This window comes from Marmota monax, unplaced genomic scaffold, assembly GCF_021218885.2.
Source record: "Marmota monax isolate L192 unplaced genomic scaffold, Marmota_monax_Labrador192_F-V1.1 WCK01_AAM20220418_F8-fsc00410, whole genome shotgun sequence".
Classification (NCBI taxonomy): domain Eukaryota; kingdom Metazoa; phylum Chordata; class Mammalia; order Rodentia; family Sciuridae; genus Marmota; species Marmota monax.
Genome location: NW_026693388.1, coordinates 541,047 through 560,035, shown reverse-complemented (window position 1 = coordinate 560,035; position 18,989 = coordinate 541,047). Strand labels below are relative to the sequence as shown.

General features: G+C 38.8%; 1 protein-coding gene across 1 annotated transcript; it reads left to right on the top strand.

Moving 5' to 3' along the window:
* Positions 1-558: 558 nt before the first annotated feature.
* On the top strand, positions 559-6,988 carry LOC131424654 (uncharacterized). Its single transcript, XM_058583347.1, is given in 2 exon segments — positions 559-4,139; positions 4,142-6,988. Coding segments are annotated over 2 exon segments (5,256 nt in total). The 5' UTR covers positions 559-1,603; the 3' UTR covers positions 6,862-6,988.
* The last annotated feature ends 12,001 nt before the right edge of the window (positions 6,989-18,989 follow it).

Sequence of the window (18,989 nt, the reverse complement as noted above, 5' to 3'; positions counted from 1 at the left end):
CCACTTACTAATCAACTATTTATAGTATTTAATAGCAATAATCTAAAAATGTTTTATTAAAACTTTTAAAATCACATATATTAATCTTATAATTAAAATAATTTTAACCTACTTATTCCATCTCTTTTTTACTTTATCATTCTAATTCTTAAAATACTGAATTGTTATAATTAAGCAAGCTTTCTTATCCTTCCCAACCTCTTAACATCTTTGTAAATAAATAGCTAGTTCTTTTGTCAACACTGAGTTCTTAGCTACCTTAAAAGGATATCTCTGTAGTTCCTTATAGAACACTAAATCAAATTCAGTGTATAAGTCTTCTGTCATAACAATTTTGTCTATAACCATTTATCCTGGAAAATATCTTTTAGTCTATTTTCCATTTAACATTTCCCTAGAGCAAGGAATTTTTAAGATAACACTAGAAGCTGTTTACAACATAAAAAATGATTATGGAACCAAATTTCAAAAGATGTTTCTGAATAGTAATAGATCTCTACTCCTCAGGAGAGCTATTAAATTTGGAAAACTAATTAGAATTTACTATAATATTGTAGGACCTCAAGACCCAGGCCCAGCATTAGATGACCAAACCCCTAGGCCTCAAAGCTGCAAGACACATCCTCACCCAACCCCCATGTCAAAACCCCTCCAGCAGCATGTAGCACCTCAGGTGTTGCACAATGTTACCACAAGATGTTCCATGTAGATAACCCTAACGGGCCCCCTATCACAAGATGTTCCTTTTAGACAGTCCTACTGGTTAAACTTGAGAACTAGGTTTAAAAACAGGAACTGAAAGGACAGAATGCAATTTTATGGTTTTTCTGAGAACAAAAAGTTGAAAAACAAGTTTACCCCCCTAGGTGACTCAACTGCTGAATTCAGAGGGACCAATAGGAAGGCTGTTGCTGTGCTAAGCTAAGACCTAACCCACCTGTTCCATATAAAAGATCTATACCCCAAAGCCCGGTGTGCCAGCTCATCAAAGCTCCGGCTGAGGTTTTGCTGTGCACCCGCAGGCGCCTGTGTGAGAATAAACGCCTCCTGCTTTTTGCAGCCAGTGTCTCGTGTGGTTCATTCCGGGTTTGGGATCTGTGGATATTTCATTGTGGAGGTCCCACCGAGATCCAAGATCCCGGTTCCGGTTCCGATCCCGGTCCCTATCCGGAGGACACCCGACATCACTGGGAGGTAAGCTGGCCAGCTCAAACTGACTGTCTTGTTGTCCTGTTGGTTATCTGTTCTTTGTTCCGCGCAGCGTCTGTAAGACTATATGATCCTAGGCATAGTCATTTAGTATTCTGAGTATTCTGAGGCAGTTCTGTCATTTAGTATTCTGAGGCAGCTTGAGAAGGAGTTGACGAACTCGGACTTCTCCCCTGCCACCCTGGGAGACGTCCCAGGGATCAGAAGGGTCCATTTCTTTGGGGCCCCCGGTGTTTCCGAGGGTTACACCATTTTTGTAGGCGACAAAGAAGTACAAACTTCTCCCAGGCCATCTGATTTGTTCGGTTTCCACCGAAGCCGCGCAGCGATCTCACTGTTTGGTTTCGTTTTTGTGTCATTGTGTCTGTCTCTCTATTTCCTCTCTGAAAGTAACATGGGACAATCACTAACAACCCCTTTGAGCCTAACTCTAGATCATTGGCAAGACGTTCAAGATCGGGCAGACAACCTGTCCGTGGCAGTCAAAAAGAAAAAATGGAAAACTCTCTGTACTTCAGAATGGCCAACATTCAACACCAGCTGGCCAGCAGAAGGGACTTTTAATACTGATCTTATTTTCCAGGTGAAAACCCGAATCTTCACCCATGGTCCTCATGGACACCCTGACCAGATACCCTACATTGTTACCTGGGAGGACTTAGCCTCCAACCCCCCCCCTTGGGTTGCTCCTTTCTCTCCACCCAAACCCCCTCTCCGTCCTCCCCTTGAACCCTCTGCTCCCCTCATTCCACTTCCCCCTCCCCAAACCTCTCATCTTTACCCTGTTCTTAACAAATCTGAGACCTCAGTTAAAACAGGGACAACACCAAAGAAGGTTCTACCGCCGGAGGACTCAACTCTAATTGACTTGCTGACTGATGAGCCTCCTCCCTATCAGCCCCAGCCCTTACAAGCCCCTGAACCTGATCAAGCATCCTCCGAGGACGAGAACCAAGAAGGCCCAGTCGCCAATGCTCCCCCGGATCCTTCTCCCATGGTGGGACGGCTCCGGGGACGCCGGGATCACACCGCCTCAGGAGACACCTCCAGAGTTCTCCCCCTGCGACAGACGGGAGGCCCCAATGGCCAATATCAGTATTGGCCTTTTTCTGCCTCTGACCTCTATAACTGGAAAACCCATAACCCTTCCTTTTCTAAAGACCCTATAGCTCTAACCTCTTTGATTGAGTCTATCCTAGTAACTCATCAGCCAACATGGGATGACTGCCAGCAGCTCCTGCAAATTCTCCTCACTTCAGAGGAGAAACAAAAAGTTCTTTTGGAAGCTCGCAAAAATGTGCCAGGGGACGATGGGCGTCCCACCCAACTCCCAAATTTGATTAATGAAGCTTTTCCTTTAACCCGGCCAAACTGGGACCATGCGACTGAAGCAGGTAGGGACCACCTACGTCTCTATCGCCAGTTACTCATAGCGGGTCTCCATGCAGCAGGGCGACGACCCACTAATTTGGCTCAGGTAAGACAGACTACCCAAGGGGCAACAGAAACCCCGACAGCATTTCTAGAAAGATTGAAAGAGGCATATCGGAGGTTTACTCCTTTTGATCCTGATAGCGAGGACCAAAAAGGAAATGTATCTATGGCTTTCATTTGGCAGTCCGCCCCAGATATCAGGTCTAAATTGCAGAGACTAGATAACTTGCAAGATTTTTCTCTGGCAGACTTACTGAAGGAAGCCGAAAAGATATATAACAAAAGAGAAACTCCAGAAGAACGAGAGGACAGGATCAGAAAGATGCAGGAAGAACGAGAACTTAAGCTTAGAGAGGAATCAGACAAAAAAGAAAGGGAAAGAGAACAAAGGCGTAACAGGGAACTAAGTAAAATATTGGCCACCGTAGTTCAGGCAGGACATCAGGGAAACAAAGTAAACAGGGACAGGGAGCAAAGCAGACCCCGTGTAGACCGAGATCAATGTGCCTACTGCAAGGAAAAAGGACACTGGGTAAAAGACTGCCCAAAGAGACCCCCCAACCCCAGGAGAGATACCAACCGGGCTCCCCGACTGCTAACATTAGATGAGGATTAGAGGAGTCAGGGCCAGGAGCTCCCCCCTGAGCCCCGGGTAACTCTACAAGTAGGGGAGCAACCTGTGACCTTCCTAGTGGATACCGGAGCCCAACACTCAGTGCTGACACAGACACCAGGACCCATGAGCCACAAAACGACGTGGGTCCAAGGTGCCACTGGGAGTAAACCCTACCGGTGGACCACCACGAGAGAAGTACACCTTGCCACAGGTAAGGTTTCTCATTCGTTCCTACACGTGCCTGACTGTCCGTATCCACTGTTGGGAAGAGACTTATTGGCTAAATTGAGAGCCCAAATTTATTTTAAAGATGGGGGCGTCTCCATCACGGGGCCAAACCAGACTCCATTACATATATTGACTTTCAAATTGGAAGACGAATATAAACTTTTTGACAAGCCCTCGGTACCTATGAAAGACATGGACTATTGGCTTAGTTCCTACCCGGAGGCCTGGGCTGAAACCGGAGGAATGGGATTGGCAAAACAACGGCCCCCAATAGTCATTCATCTGAAGGCCGCTGCTACTCCCATTAATATCAAACAATATCCTATGTCAAGAGAGGCCTATCAGGGCATCAAGCCGCATATCAAACGCCTCCTAGACCAAGGCATCCTAACACCTTGCCAATCGCCCTGGAACACCCCACTACTACCAGTTAAAAAGCCGGGGACTAATGATTACAGACCAGTCCAAGACTTAAGGGAAGTTAACAAGAGGGTATGCGATATCCACCCCACAGTGCCAAATCCTTACAATCTCCTTAGCACTTTGCCTCCTACTCATACTTGGTATACTGTTCTGGATCTGAAAGATGCTTTTTTCTGCCTAAGACTGTCTCCCCAAAGTCAGGCTCTCTTCGCATTTGAATGGAAAGATCCAGAAGGGGAATCTCTGGACAGCTGACCTGGACGAGACTGCCACAAGGATTTAAAAACAGCCCAACACTCTTCGATGAGGCTTTGCATCAGGATTTGGCAGACTTCCGTGTAAGGCACCCTTCCCTAATCATGCTCCAATATGTAGATGACATCTTGCTGGCTGCGACCTCCGAGGAAGATTGCCAGGCAGGTACGGAGAAATTATTGCAAACTTTGGGGCTACTAGGGTATAGGGCGTCAGCAAAGAAGGCCCAAATCTGTCAGACAAAAGTTACCTATCTGGGCTATGAACTCCATGATGGTCAACGATGGTTGACAACTGCCAGAAAAGAGACTATCTCAAGTATACCAACCCCCCAGAGTCCCAAGCAACTGCGGGAATTCCTGGGGACCGCAGGTTTCTGTAGACTCTGGATTCCTGGGTTTGCTGAGATAGCAGCCCCCTTGTATCTACTAACTAAGCAAGGTAACTCCTTTGCTTGGACTAAGGAACATCAATTGGCATTTGATAACATCAAATTGGCTCTTCTGTCAGCCCCTGCTTTGGGCTTACCGGACATTACCAAGCCCTTTGATCTGTTTATAGATGAAAAACGGGGATATGCAAAAGGGGTTTTAACCCAAAAACTAGGGCCCTGGAGGCGACCTATAGCCTACCTGTCAAAGAAATTAGATCCAGTGGCAGCAGGATGGCCACCATGCCTCCGGATGATTGCAGCTGTGGCTCTGCTGATTAAGGATGCCACTAAACTGACTTTGGGACAGCCATTAACCCTGTTAACCCCTCATGCCATCGAAACTGTGATTCGCCAGCCGCCTGATCGCTGGATGTCAAATGCCCGACTCACCCATTACCAGTCTTTGTTATTGGACACCGACCGAATTCAGTTTGGTCCCATGGTGACGCTGAATCCAGCGACCCTCCTGCCGCTCCCAGGAAAAGCCGATCCTCACAACTGTCAGCAGATTCTTGCAGAGACACAGGGAACCCGGCAGGACCTCACCGACCAACCGATGAAGGATGTGGAGCTGGTCTGGTACACAGATGGAAGCAGTTATCTGCTCAATGGAGAACGACGAGCAGGAGCAGCCGTCACCACCGAATCTGAGGTAATATGGGTGAGTGCACTTCCGGGCGGAACATCAGCTCAGCGGGCAGAACTGATAGCGCTGACTCAAGCGTTAAAGTTGGCAGAGGGGAAGAAACTAAACGTGTACACTGACAGTAGATATGCCTTTGCTACTGCTCACATACACGGAGAAATTTACAGACGCCGGGGTCTACTAAGCTCAGAAGGAAAAGAGATCAAAAATAAGGCTGAAATATTAGCCTTACTTAAAGCTTTATTCTTGCCTAAAAAGTTAAGTATCATGCATTGCCCCGGTCATCAAAAAGGTAATACTCCAGAGGCCAAAGGGAACAGATTAGCAGATGAAACGGCCAAGAAAGCAGCCCTAGGGCCACAGCTTTTGATAGTGACTCTATTGCCCCAACGAGTAGACCCACCACATGATGACCATGAAGAACACTGGGTCTATAAAGATAAAGATTTAGATGCCATACAAAAACTGGGGGCCACTTATGACCCCGAAAAAAATGTCTGGAAATATCAAGGAAAGACTATCATGCCCCTCAAAAATTCAAAACAATTAGTAAAGTCCCTACACAGACTAACACACCTTGGGGCTAAAAAGATAAAGGAGCTCTTAGAGCGTGGGGAAGGTACTTTATATCTTCCAAACAGGGATCAACTTCTGCGCCAAGAAGCAGAAAACTGTCAAGCATGTGCCCAGGTAAATGCTGGTAAGATCAAAATTGGAACAGGGATCCGGGTAAAAGGCCATAAGCCCGGAACCCATTGGGAAATAGACTTCACTGAAATTAAACCTGGTATGTATGGCTACAAATATCTTCTGGTTTTTGTTGACACTTTCTCTGGATGGACCGAGGCATTCCCAACTCGGCATGAGACTGCTAAGGTGGTTGCAAAGAAATTACTGGAAGAAATCTTTCCCAGGTATGGAGTACCCGGGACCATTGGGTCAGATAACGGGCCTGCCTTTGTCTCCCAGGTAAGTCAGATGGTGGCCAATACATTGGGGATTAATTGGAAATTACATTGTGCTTATAGACCCCAAAGTTCAGGACAGGTAGAAAGGATGAATAGAACCATCAAGGAGACTCTAACTAAATTAACGCTTGAAACTGGCACTAGAGACTGGGTACAACTCCTACCTTTAGCTTTATACCGGGCCCGAAACACCCCAGGCCCACAGGGGCTAACCCCATTTGAGATTTTGTACGGTGCACCACCACCTGCTGTTAACTTTTATGAAACTGAAACTTATGCCTCCCTCACCCCATCTATGCAGACTCATTTGCGTGCCTTGCAGTTGGTCCAGAACGAGGTTTGGAAGCCTCTAGCCGCAGCATACAAGGAGGAACTCAAAACCCCCTCGCTGCCACATCCCTTCAAAGTCGGAGACACCGTCTGGGTACGCAGGCACCAGAGCAAGAACCTCGAACCGCGGTGGAAAGGACCTTACACCATCCTGCTGACCACTCCCACTGCAATCAAAGTGGACGGCATCACCGCTTGGATCCACGCTTCCCACGTGAAAGCTGCACATCCGCAGGAGCCCACAGACGCCTCTCTGGATCCAGAATGGAAACTGCAACGCACCCAAAACCCGCTAAAGATAAGACTTACACGTTGTTAATCACTCTTGCTCTCTACGCTACTCCCCTCGTCCTAGGTAGTAATCCCCATACCCCCATGAAGTTGACTTGGCAGGTGTATTCCGAAACCGGAAAAATAATTTGGTCTATTACAGCAGCCCACATCCCTGGCACATGGTGGCCTATTTTGACCCCAGACTTTTGTCAACTAGCCGCTGAATCAGACTCTTGGGATATTCCCGGCAACTCACATGACCTCAGTACTTATTGTTCTACCCCCATAACGAGATGCAGACTGGGTCAACATGACTTTTACGTTTGTCCCAAAGAAGGGAGAAACCGAACCCAAGCACGTAGATGTGGAAATTATAAAACATACTTTTGCTCCTCCTGGGGCTGTGAAACTACAGGGGACGCTCACTGGAAACCTTCTTCTGATAAGGAATTCATAACAATACTCAAAAACTTCACTCCCCATGGTACGCGCCCCTCTGATTGCTATCCCCCCCCTACATCTTACTACCAAGGGGACAAATCATTGCCCTTACGGATACAGTTTACAGAAAAAGGAAAAGAACAGCTAGATCCCTGGCTCACTGGGAGAACATGGGGCCTTAGATGGTTTATGAAAGGAGATGATCTCGGTGTAATTCTCAGAATCAAATTATCTCTAACCCCAATTTTGATGAGCCCAATAGGACCTAATCCTGTTCTCGGGGACCAAAGAGCTCCCTCAGTTCCCAGACAATCAAAAAGTCCGCCCAAAGTACCTCCCAGTGAGCCACCCATGTCTCAAATTGTAACCATAGACTGTCAAACCTCTAGTTACTCCCCCGAACCCACACTCCCTGAAACCGAAAACCGATTGTTAGATTTGATTCAAGGAGCCTTTTATGCCCTCAATGCCACCAACCCAGACCGCACCCGGGAATGTTGGCTCTGTCTCACCTTCGGCCCACCCTACTATGAAGGAATAGCAATAATGTCTGACTGGAACAGTAACATAAACCCTGATCCTAAATGTATGTCCCTGCCCGGCTATAAACTCACCATCACTGAAGTTTCAGGACAAGGGATCTGTGTAGGAAATATACCCCTGTCACATCAACCTCTCTGTAACACCACCCTCCTGACAAATGGCTCACAAAATAACTATTTGTGGGGTCCCCCCGGAACTTATTGGGCCTGCAACATTGGACTGACCCCCTGTATTTCCACGGCAATCCTCAATGCCTCCACTGATTTTTGTGTGTTAGTCCGAATCTACCCACGACTATTCTATTATTCCTCAGAGGAATTTGAAGGACATTTCATGGGCAGGATTCGATACACCCGAGAGCCTATCAGCCTTACCCTGGCAGTCTTGTTAGGAGCAGGAGTATTGGCAGGAATTGGGACTGGGGCTGCAGCTCTGGTTGAGGGCCCCCGACAGCTAGGGATTCTAGAAGCTGCAATCCAACAAGACCTAAGAGCAATAGAAACCTCTGTAACTGCTTTAGAAAAATCCCTAACCTCCTTATCAGAAGTTGTCTTGCAGAATAGACGAGGTCTGGACCTATTATTCTTGAAGGAGGGAGGACTTTGTACAGCCTTAAAAGAAAACTGTTGCTTTTACACCGATCACACAGGGGTAGTAAGGGAGTCTATGACAAAGCTTAGAGAAAGACTAGATGCAAGGGAAAGGTCTCTGCAAAGCTCCCAAAGTTGGTTTGAAAGCTGGTTTAATAACTCCCCTTGGTTAACTACTATATTATCTACTGTAGCCGGTCCCTTAATTGTATTGCTGCTGATCTTAACATTTGGGCCCTGCATATTTAACAAATTAATGCAATTTATAAAAGAAAGATTGTCTGTAATTCAAACTATGGTACTCGCGCAGCAATATCAAGTACTCCCACAGCACCCTGAACCATCAGCTGAGCAAATACCGGACTCTGAGCAGGTAGATCAATGGATATAAGATTATATCCCGGATAAAGAAAAAGGGGGGAATGTAGGACCTCAAGACCCAGGCCCAGCATTAGATGACCAAACCCCTAGGCCTCAAAGCTGCAAGACACATCCTCACCCAACCCCCATGTCAAAACCCCTCCAGCAGCATGTAGCACCTCAGGTGTTGCACAATGTTACCACAAGATGTTCCATGTAGATAACCCTAACGGGCCCCCTATCACAAGATGTTCCTTTTAGACAGTCCTACTGGTTAAACTTGAGAACTAGGTTTAAAAACAGGAACTGAAAGGACAGAATGCAATTTTATGGTTTTTCTGAGAACAAAAAGTTGAAAAACAAGTTTACCCCCCTAGGTGACTCAACTGCTGAATTCAGAGGGACCAATAGGAAGGCTGTTGCTGTGCTAAGCTAAGACCTAACCCACCTGTTCCATATAAAAGATCTATACCCCAAAGCCCGGTGTGCCAGCTCATCAAAGCTCCGGCTGAGGTTTTGCTGTGCACCCGCAGGCGCCTGTGTGAGAATAAACGCCTCCTGCTTTTTGCAGCCAGTGTCTCGTGTGGTTCATTCCGGGTTTGGGATCTGTGGATATTTCAATATATACCATTGCTTTAACTTAAATAAAATCCTTACATATTTTAAATTGATATATCTATACTTCTTGTAGCTAAAATTGATTTAAATAAAATCTAGGCACATTTATTGATTTAGTTAAACCATCCACATTTTATCTAATATATGGATTTTACAAAAGTGATCTCATAGAAATTGATGAAATGGTGGGTTTGGTTATTTTCTGTAAAAGTATTCTGATTTCTTAATAATTGAAATGTTTGGCAGCAACATAAATATCAAATGCCTTAAAATATATGTGAAATAATCATGACAATCAAATTCATTAAAACTAAGAAGCTGTATGACAATAAACTAAGGATGACTCATAAGTTTATTACTTTGAGAGAAAGGTCAGTCTAAAAGAATTACATACTACATGATTACAATTATATGACATTCTGAAAAATGATAAACTATAGCTATAAGAAAAAAGGTTTGGGGACAGGTGAACATGTTGAACAGGTAAAATAACAGTGGTATTGTTAGGGTGGTAATGCTATTCTATACAGCCCAGTAATGGTGAACACAAGACATTATACATTCACAGTCTACTGTATGTTTAGTAAATTTAAAGGATGGAAATTTTTATAAATTCCATTTATTATACCAGAAGGATACCAAGATGGAATGTATAATGTGACAAAATTATCTAAATGTATTAAAAATGTATGAAAAACTTCACTGAAGAAAATGACAGGATAAAAGAGTAATCTAAGCAAGTTTTATAATACGAAGACACAATAAATTTTTGAGATGACTACATTTAATCTGATTTAAATATCATACCATATATACATACATTGAAACATTGTGTGATACTCTATGAATATGTACAATTTTTGTTTTTATGTATCTGCTAAAAATTAAATCTATTTTTTTAATGAGATGAATTCCATAAGACTAAAGGCAATGCATTTATGGTGGTGCATGCCTATAATCCCAGTGACTTGGGAGGCTGAGAAAGGAGAATCACAGGTTTGAAGCTAGTCTCAACAACTTAAGGATCTTGTCTCAAAATAAAAAATAAAAAGGGTAGAGGATGTAGTTCAATGGTGAATCATCCTTTCACCCCTAGGTTCAATCCCCAGTATCTCATACTGAAAAAAAAGGTCAAATATATGCATATGTGTGTGTGGAGGTGGAGATGTCCATGAGATAGCTTTTAATAATTCTGAAATTACTATATATGTACAATGAAGTTAAATGGTTAAATAAATGAAAAGAACATGTTGAGAACCATATTTTTCACTGTTGGAGAAGAAAGTTTCACATAAGGGGATATATGTGGTATGTGGTATGGATATATATATGTGGTATGGATATATGTGGTAAAAATAGAGTAGGAAGCATCTACATGAATTTGTAATTTTTTAATATTGAAAGACATGGGGGTACATATAAAAGTACTAATATTTATGTTTGCATATACATAGATTAAACTCGAGTTCCTAAACTCTCATGTATTTTCTTGCTATGTCATCTGTGGGGTTTTGCATCAATAGTGTTCTTTCTAGGAGTCCTCAGCAGGCTTAACTAAATTTGGTTTTAATACCATTTTCTTTTGTTATATTTTTAAAATATTTAATATCAGGAACCAGATCACTTTATAAAATAAGTAATTTTATGACAGTAACAGGAAACATGAAATAAATGTGGAGCATCTTGTGCTAGCAACTCTATGAAGGAATGAATAACATACAACATGGAGTCATCAATGGTATCTTCTGGGAAGGGAGATGGGGGATAAACTGAAGGATCAAAATAATGCATGGTCTTTCATTGATAATAATTTTAAAAAAATAATTTATTATTTTAAAATTAATTGTAACAAATATAACATGCCAATATATGATGTTAAAAATAAGGAACACAATGTAAGTTATACAGATACTCTCTACACTAACATTTCAATAATTTCATATATCTGATACTGTTCTAAAACGAGATTGTTAAAAATAAAGGTTAAAACTGTGCATTGATATTGCTAAGATTACTAATATCTATATATATCACATGATTAATAAAATATTTAAATATTTAAAATATGTCTAAGAGAATAAAATATTTTAATATATGTCTAATAGAATAAAATGATATTTATTTCTAATGAAGTAAAATTTTTATGTACATATTCATTTTAGAGAAAAAGTAAAAAAGTAATATGTATCTAATTATGGAAATATTATGTAGAATACACTATGTATATACTTGATTGCTTTGGCACATACTTTTTCAGACTTCTATTATTGCATCACCCACCCTCAAATGGCATATGCATCTGCATTATTTTAAGTTATAATTTCAAAGTCAGAGAATAGGATTCTTTCAAACTTCATATTCCTCATCTAACACAGTTCATGGTGTGTCAATGAAGCAAAATTTATTGAAATTATGACCAAATGAAAAATTAAGAACCAATTTTCTAGGCATGTAACAGTGAAAGTAATATCAAAACATGATCAGAAAGGATTATGAAGTTGAAATTGTTACTAAACAAATTTCTTTCAACGTAAATATCAAGAATATTTTCTTATATCTGATGTCATGTAAAAATCTTAGTTTCAAAATTAACAAAATAATGGAAACCAAAATAATTTCAAAATATCTATGAAATCAAGATCAAGGAAAGGATACAAATTTTAAAAATAAGATAGGTACATATTTCAGATTATTACGTTAAAAATGGTACTTAGAATTTCTATATCTGCCAAACATTACCTGCAAATATATATTCAACCTTTCTAGTAGGCAGTTCAATTCTCACACTTTTTTAAAATTTATAGTTTTAGTTAAGTAAAATCATATCATTTTCTTGAGCACAATGTAAAAAAGTCAAAATTTTTTATGATAATTGATTAAACAAGATATGTTTGATGATGGGCTAGAGTTGTGGCTCAGAAGTAGAGCACTTTCCTAAAAATAAAATAAATAATAAAAAATAAAGGTATTGTGTCCAACTACAAATAAAATAAAATATTAAAAATAGATTTGATAAATTAAATATCTTTATTTGCATCTTTTAAAATAATATAATGACAATTTTATAAGATGATTTTTTTAAGTTTTAGCATGTAAAATATGACATTGGTTATGTAATTCAGTCATATTAATTAAAAAAGAAATCAACAGGAGTGAAACTCAGTGTTTGCTTCGCATGATTTCAATTAACTTAGCAATACATTTCAAATTATCAGGAAAATGTTTGGATTTAATGCTTCATGTAATTGTCTATAAATATTAATTCTCTCAGTATTTCTTTTGAAAAGCACTGGGAGATAAAAATTGAAAGACTTAATACCCAATAAGTACCTATACTATAACTGGTCTATGTTACTACTCAATAGAATAATCAAATGCTTTAATAATTAGCTGCTTTGGTAAATTGAAGAGACTAAAAACACACAATTAAACAAAGATGAATACTATCAATTTCTGAAAAAAAATGCATTGTACACCAACTTTAAAAAAATAAGATATGGAATTCCAATATCCTTGATTTCTATATGGTAAAGCATAGAAAAATGAATATAGCATAGAAGAATAATAAAGATATGACTTAAATATCAAGTATCCCTAAAGTAATCAGAAAGCATGAATATGTGATCAATTTGTTTATTGTACTCCTTAAAATTATTTGAAAAAAATACATCTAGGAAAACATTTTAATAGTTTCCTATCTGTTGCTATCCATAAGATTTGTTTGTGTTAAAGAAAAACTTCAAAAATTATTAGAATCATATAGATCTGTTTATAGATTCTGTTAAAAAAAGACTACTGATAGTAAAGAAAGACAATTTATGATTAAAGAAATCATCTATATATAGCAGTTTTTCACAAGGGAAGTTCATATAATCAGTTCATCCTACAGTGGTTGCCAATATTTCAGAAACTAATGACAAAGAATGGAGGCTGAAATTTATTTCTGTTTTAACCTGCCTGGAAATTACCCTCTGATTTTTCAAAAGAAAATTACTAATAACTGTGTTCTTATATTCAGATTCCTGTCGATGTTCAACCATCGATCCTGTGGTTTAATCAGTAACTTGATTGGCACCCCTGAATTATTCTTCCTATCATACACAATCAAAAAAGCCACAAATTCAGATTTTATTTTCTTCCACTGACATCTAATATTGAAGCAACCTTCCTTCTTTTCTTTACTATTGCATATTTGACTGCACTTTTTTTCCAAATGAGGGGCTCTATGAGACAAAAGAGCATATCTCCCTCACTACATTTACCTGAACAGATGGCAAAAGTTATGACAATTTTAGTTTTAAATGTTTGTTGAATTTAAAACAAATCTTCATCTCCTATCAATTCCAATTCATTAATATCATTACAATCTGCTGGTCTTTCTCCACCCCAGTATAATAACTTCCATTGTGATTCTGTCACTTCTGGTCTGACTCTTTTCAGTCTCTGTTTTGCAGCAGAGTGATTTACCTAACCTGTATCTCTTTCCTTGCAACTTCAGTGATTCACCAACATTCTTAGGATTCAATTGTGGGTTTTGGTGATGTTATTATCACAAACCAGAACTGTTTATTTTGCCACCTGGTTTACACAACTGTTTTACTGTTTTTTATATTTACTACTAGACCTCCGCACTGCACACCTAATAAGTCACTTTCATGTACTTGAACATGCCATTTATTCATTTACCTCTGAGTTTTGCAGAGACTCTTCTGTCTGGAACACCCTTTCCATAAGCTCTGCATAGGTAACACCAAATATTCTCCATGTCTCAGGCTAGGTACATAAAATAGAATAAATATAGATGCAGTAAAACTTTATGCTATGATATTAATGTATGTGTCTTTTCAACAGTCATATGTTGAAAATTAGTCACCAATAGGAGAGTGTTAAGAGGTGGGTCCTTTAGGATGTTGTATTAATCCACTAAAGGTTGGTATAACAAAATTTCCGAGGATGAGAAATTTGTTAAGTAAAGAGATTAACTGGCTAGAAATTCTAGAAGTTCAGGGCCTGATACTGGTATTAGTTTGGGTCTGGTAAAAGTCTGATAGTTGATGGCATCAAAGTGTCATGAGTGTGTGAGAGAAACACATGGGAAGAAAGGAAGCCAAACCCTGGGGCGGGGTCATGCTCCCTCTCTTAATACAATGATGTCATGAGAACTAACTAAGGATCCCATGAGAACTAGTTTTTATTAATTTCCAAGAACAGTGCCCTAGTGAATTAACCAATTCCCAAAAGGTCCAATCTCTTAAAGGTTCTGCCACCTTCATACTTGAGTGCTGAAAACAGAGTTTCAACACCTGAGCCTTCGGGAAAAAAATCTACATCCAAGTGATAGATGAGGTGATTAGGTCATGAGGGCTCTGTCCTCATTAATGGACATTAAGACATTAATGTCCTTTAAGGGGACTGTATATAGATATCCCAGTTTTTGTCCTTCAGTCCCTTACACCATGTAAGGACACCTATATGACACACTCTATGAAGAATGAGCCTTCTGCAGACACCAAAGCTGCCTGTGACTTCATATGGAGTTTCCCAGGTTCAGGATTGTGAGAAATAAAGTTCTGTTATTTCTAAGCTGTTTAATCTTAGACAAATTAGTTTATTATAGATACAAGATATTCTATATATGCTCAATGGTAACCACAATGCCAAAAACTATAGCTTGTTGAGAGCTGTCTGTGGGCTTTGTGTGGACTATATTGTGTATCTCAGCCTAGTGAAAGGATAATCTGCTCTCTGGAACTTCCAATGGTCCTTTCCTCTGGCTGACTGTCCAGACACATTGTGAACGCTGTTCAAGTTCTGCTAAAGGTCCCAAGACAGCACAGAGATGGGGTGACCTGATGTAGCCACACAGCCCTTCTGAGATGTGTGTGACATGCCAAGATGCCAATCAACCTGCTAGGTGCAAGACATCAGGAAGCAAGAGTCCGCCCAGTCACCTTATTCTTGCTTTTGATGTACCCCCTTAACACACACACACACACACACACACACACGGACCATTTTCTAGTTGTCTAGCTCCAGCTCCCATGTGGACTGGACCTATTAGGGGCCTCAACTTTTGAAAATATCTTTCTGACTTTATCTTTTATTCTTCACTAATTACTCTAGAATTTAAATTCTAGGTGGCTTACACTTTCCTTGGCAGGAAGAAGAACCCCCTAATGAGATGCTGGCCGCCTCCCCATATAACTGATATGTAAACAATAGTAAAGAATCAGTATTTAGCTAGTAACAAAGGTAGACAATAAGAGTGGAAGAAATAAACAAAGTACTATTAAAGCAACTGGAAAACAAATACCACAATTTCAGAATATACTTATATATATATCAATAATGAACTTGAATGTAAGTGGATTAAACTCTCTAATCAAAAGGCATACAGTGCCTTGGTGGTAAGCAGCAAGTCACAGGGTCACCCTGGATCCCGCTCTAGAAACCATTCTTTCTTGGAGTTTCTGGAACCCTGTCCCGACTTCGGGAATAACAGCCTGGAAAATGTCCAAAATACATTTCAGATCCTTCTTCCATTGTCTTGTTAAATACCATCTATCTTCCTTCCATCTGCACTAATCCTATCAAATGTTTGTTTGACCACAATAGTGGTATTCTCTGTCAAACATAGCAAAGATTCCACACACAAAAAAAATTGTTAAAAATAATAAATTCATTAAAGTTACAGGAAATAAAAATCAACATTTAAAAATCAATATAATTTTATACAGAAATAATGACCATGTTAAATAAGACATAAAACAACCATAGGATACTGAAAAAAATATAAACACACACACACACACACACACATACATATATTTAAGAAATAAACTTAACCAATACAATGAAAGATTTGTCACTGAAAAGTCTGAAACATGGATGAAGAAAATTAAAAACACAAAGATATTAAAAGCTTAGCCTATGGTAAGAGTTCCAAGTAATGTTAAAATTACCATACTACTAAAGTAATCTATAATTCAATTAAATTTCTATCAAAGTTCCAATGAGATGGTAATAACTGTGCAGGTATTCTATGGACGTATGGATACCTCTACCTAGATTTTAAAAATGCCTCAGAGAGCCTTACAATCTAGGCAGAGTATTGTAAATGGGCAGAGTCTGTAGAGAGTTCTTAGTAGGGCAATGACCAGCAAAGTTTTGGGGTTATGGCCACTCCTGATACCTGAGGGGCCCAACTTCTACCTCAGAACATGGTCAGGACCTGTTTTCTTTTCTTCTTTACTATTTTTCCTTTTGAAATGGAATATCTATCCTATGTCTATTCCAAAATTTTATTTACACATAACTTGTTTGCTTTCACAGATTGACAGATATAGAAAATTTTGCCTCAGGCTTAATAGTAGTCTATTCAAAACCCAATAGGTAAACATAAAGTCATCAGGCTTGAAAACAATCTTTGAATCCATGTTCTACATTCAAGATACATAGTATAGGGCAATTCAGAATATCAATTTCTTATTTTGTAAATTTTGTAAGTAAGCCTCCTTTTACAATGTGTTTATCAATGTCATCTAAAATAGTGAGTCTATTTGTATAATGTTGCCCATAGCATAGAGTTACATGATTTTAATGTCTGTAATATATTTGGTGATACTCCTCTTTCAATCTGTGCACTGGTAGTTTCTATATTTTTCCTTCTTGATTATACTGATTAAATGTTAGTCAATTTTAGTAATCTTTTAAGGTAGTCGAATATTGTTTTATTAATATTGTGTATTGATTTTCTATTTCATGTTCACTGGTCTTTTATTATTATTATCTTTGAAAGGTTGTAATGTTTAACATTAGATCATCTTAACCTCTTTACTTCTAATATAAACATTTGAGTCTATAAATGTCACTCTAATGACTACTTAATAGCAAGCCACACACTTTGATATGTTCTGTTTTATTATCAATTAGTTCAAAATATTTTCTATTAACCTTTGCATTTAATTATTTGACATTGATTTTATTCTGGAATTGTTGATTAGTTTCTAGATGTATTAGTGTTATTAATTTATTATTTGCTTTTGTTGCAATAAAAACATGAAACAAATTACTTTTATTATATCAAGACACTGACTTATCTTTGCAAATGTCTAATGGCAATTGATGAACACTTGAATGTGGACATTCCACTTATTGAAGATTTTATTTTGAATAAGGCCTTATTCCATTGTGTGATTTTATAACAATACACAAGAGAATTGGTAATTTACAAAGAAAAGAAAATTATTCTCCCTATTCCAGAGGCTGGCCAGTGCCAAAAGAAGTTCTTGACATTTGTGAAAGGTCTTCATACTACATGATATTTTGGCAGAAGGCAAGAGGGCAAGATAGGGAAGAGAGGGAGCAAAAGAAAGTCAAACTAGTGTTTTTACAACAAACTTTCTTTTTATAACAGTATTAATCCATTCAAGAGTATGGAGCTCTCATGACCCAAACATCTCTGAATAGAACCTACCTACCACTACTGTAACTTTGGGGATCCCATTTCTAATGCATGAAGTTTGAGGGATAGATTCAAACCATAGTAAATATAAGTCAATACATTCATATGATGCTGTTGTTTAGATTTTTTCTGTATCTCTACTGATTTTTCCTATTTTTTATCATTTTATAAGAAACAAGTTTGTAAATTTTGACTTTTTTACTTTCCTACTTTTCCTTTTAGTTCTGTTAACTATATCATGTATCCTGAAACTTTGTGTAGATGCATATACATTTATGATTAAATAACTTTTTTGACAAATTAAAACTTTTTTCTTTTCACTTGTCATTTTGTATGGTCATACTACCTGTCCTGATGGCTACTTGATTACACATTAATAGAATCACCGAATTTTTGACACCTATTTGACCATGGTATAAGCTTACCACCGTCTTACCTCAATCAGTCTTTCTTCATATTTACAGTGCTTCTATTATTACCAGGATAAAGTTGGTCTTTAAGCAATTCAAGACTGACAACCCATTGCTTTTATTTGCTGTTTATTATATTCACATTTAATGTGAATATTGATGAAGTTGATTTTAAATCTTTCATTTTGATATTTGCTTTTTACCTGACTCCTCTTCTTTCCTGACTTTTGTATAAAGGATCAAATTATTTTTAGGAGTGCATATTATCTCTTCTGTTTTCTTATGACTATGTTTCTTTGTATTAGTGGTTTCACTGGATAGCATAGTGTATATTCTTAATTTGTCATAGTCTACCTAAAATAAATTTTATTTCATAAATAAAATAAATGACATATTTAGAATATCATATCCACCTCCCTTTTCCCAAATCTTTCATTATTTCTAATTTTTAAAATCAAGGAAAATTATAGTTCCATACAAAAGTTAAAAGCAGTGAAATACAAGAAATAAAGTTTTATGTTAATGATATGTGTTTAGCAAAATGGCTATCAATGCTGAACAGATGATATGATCAAACAGAATAACACAGGTTTTGTATAAATACTGTTTTAGTCAGCTTTGTTGCTGATGTGACTAAAGGATCTAACCAGCACAACTGTAGGAGAGGAAAAATTTATTTGAGGGTTCATGGTTTCAGAGGTGTCAATCCAGAGAAGGCTGGTTCCATTCCTTGGGACTCAAGGTGAGG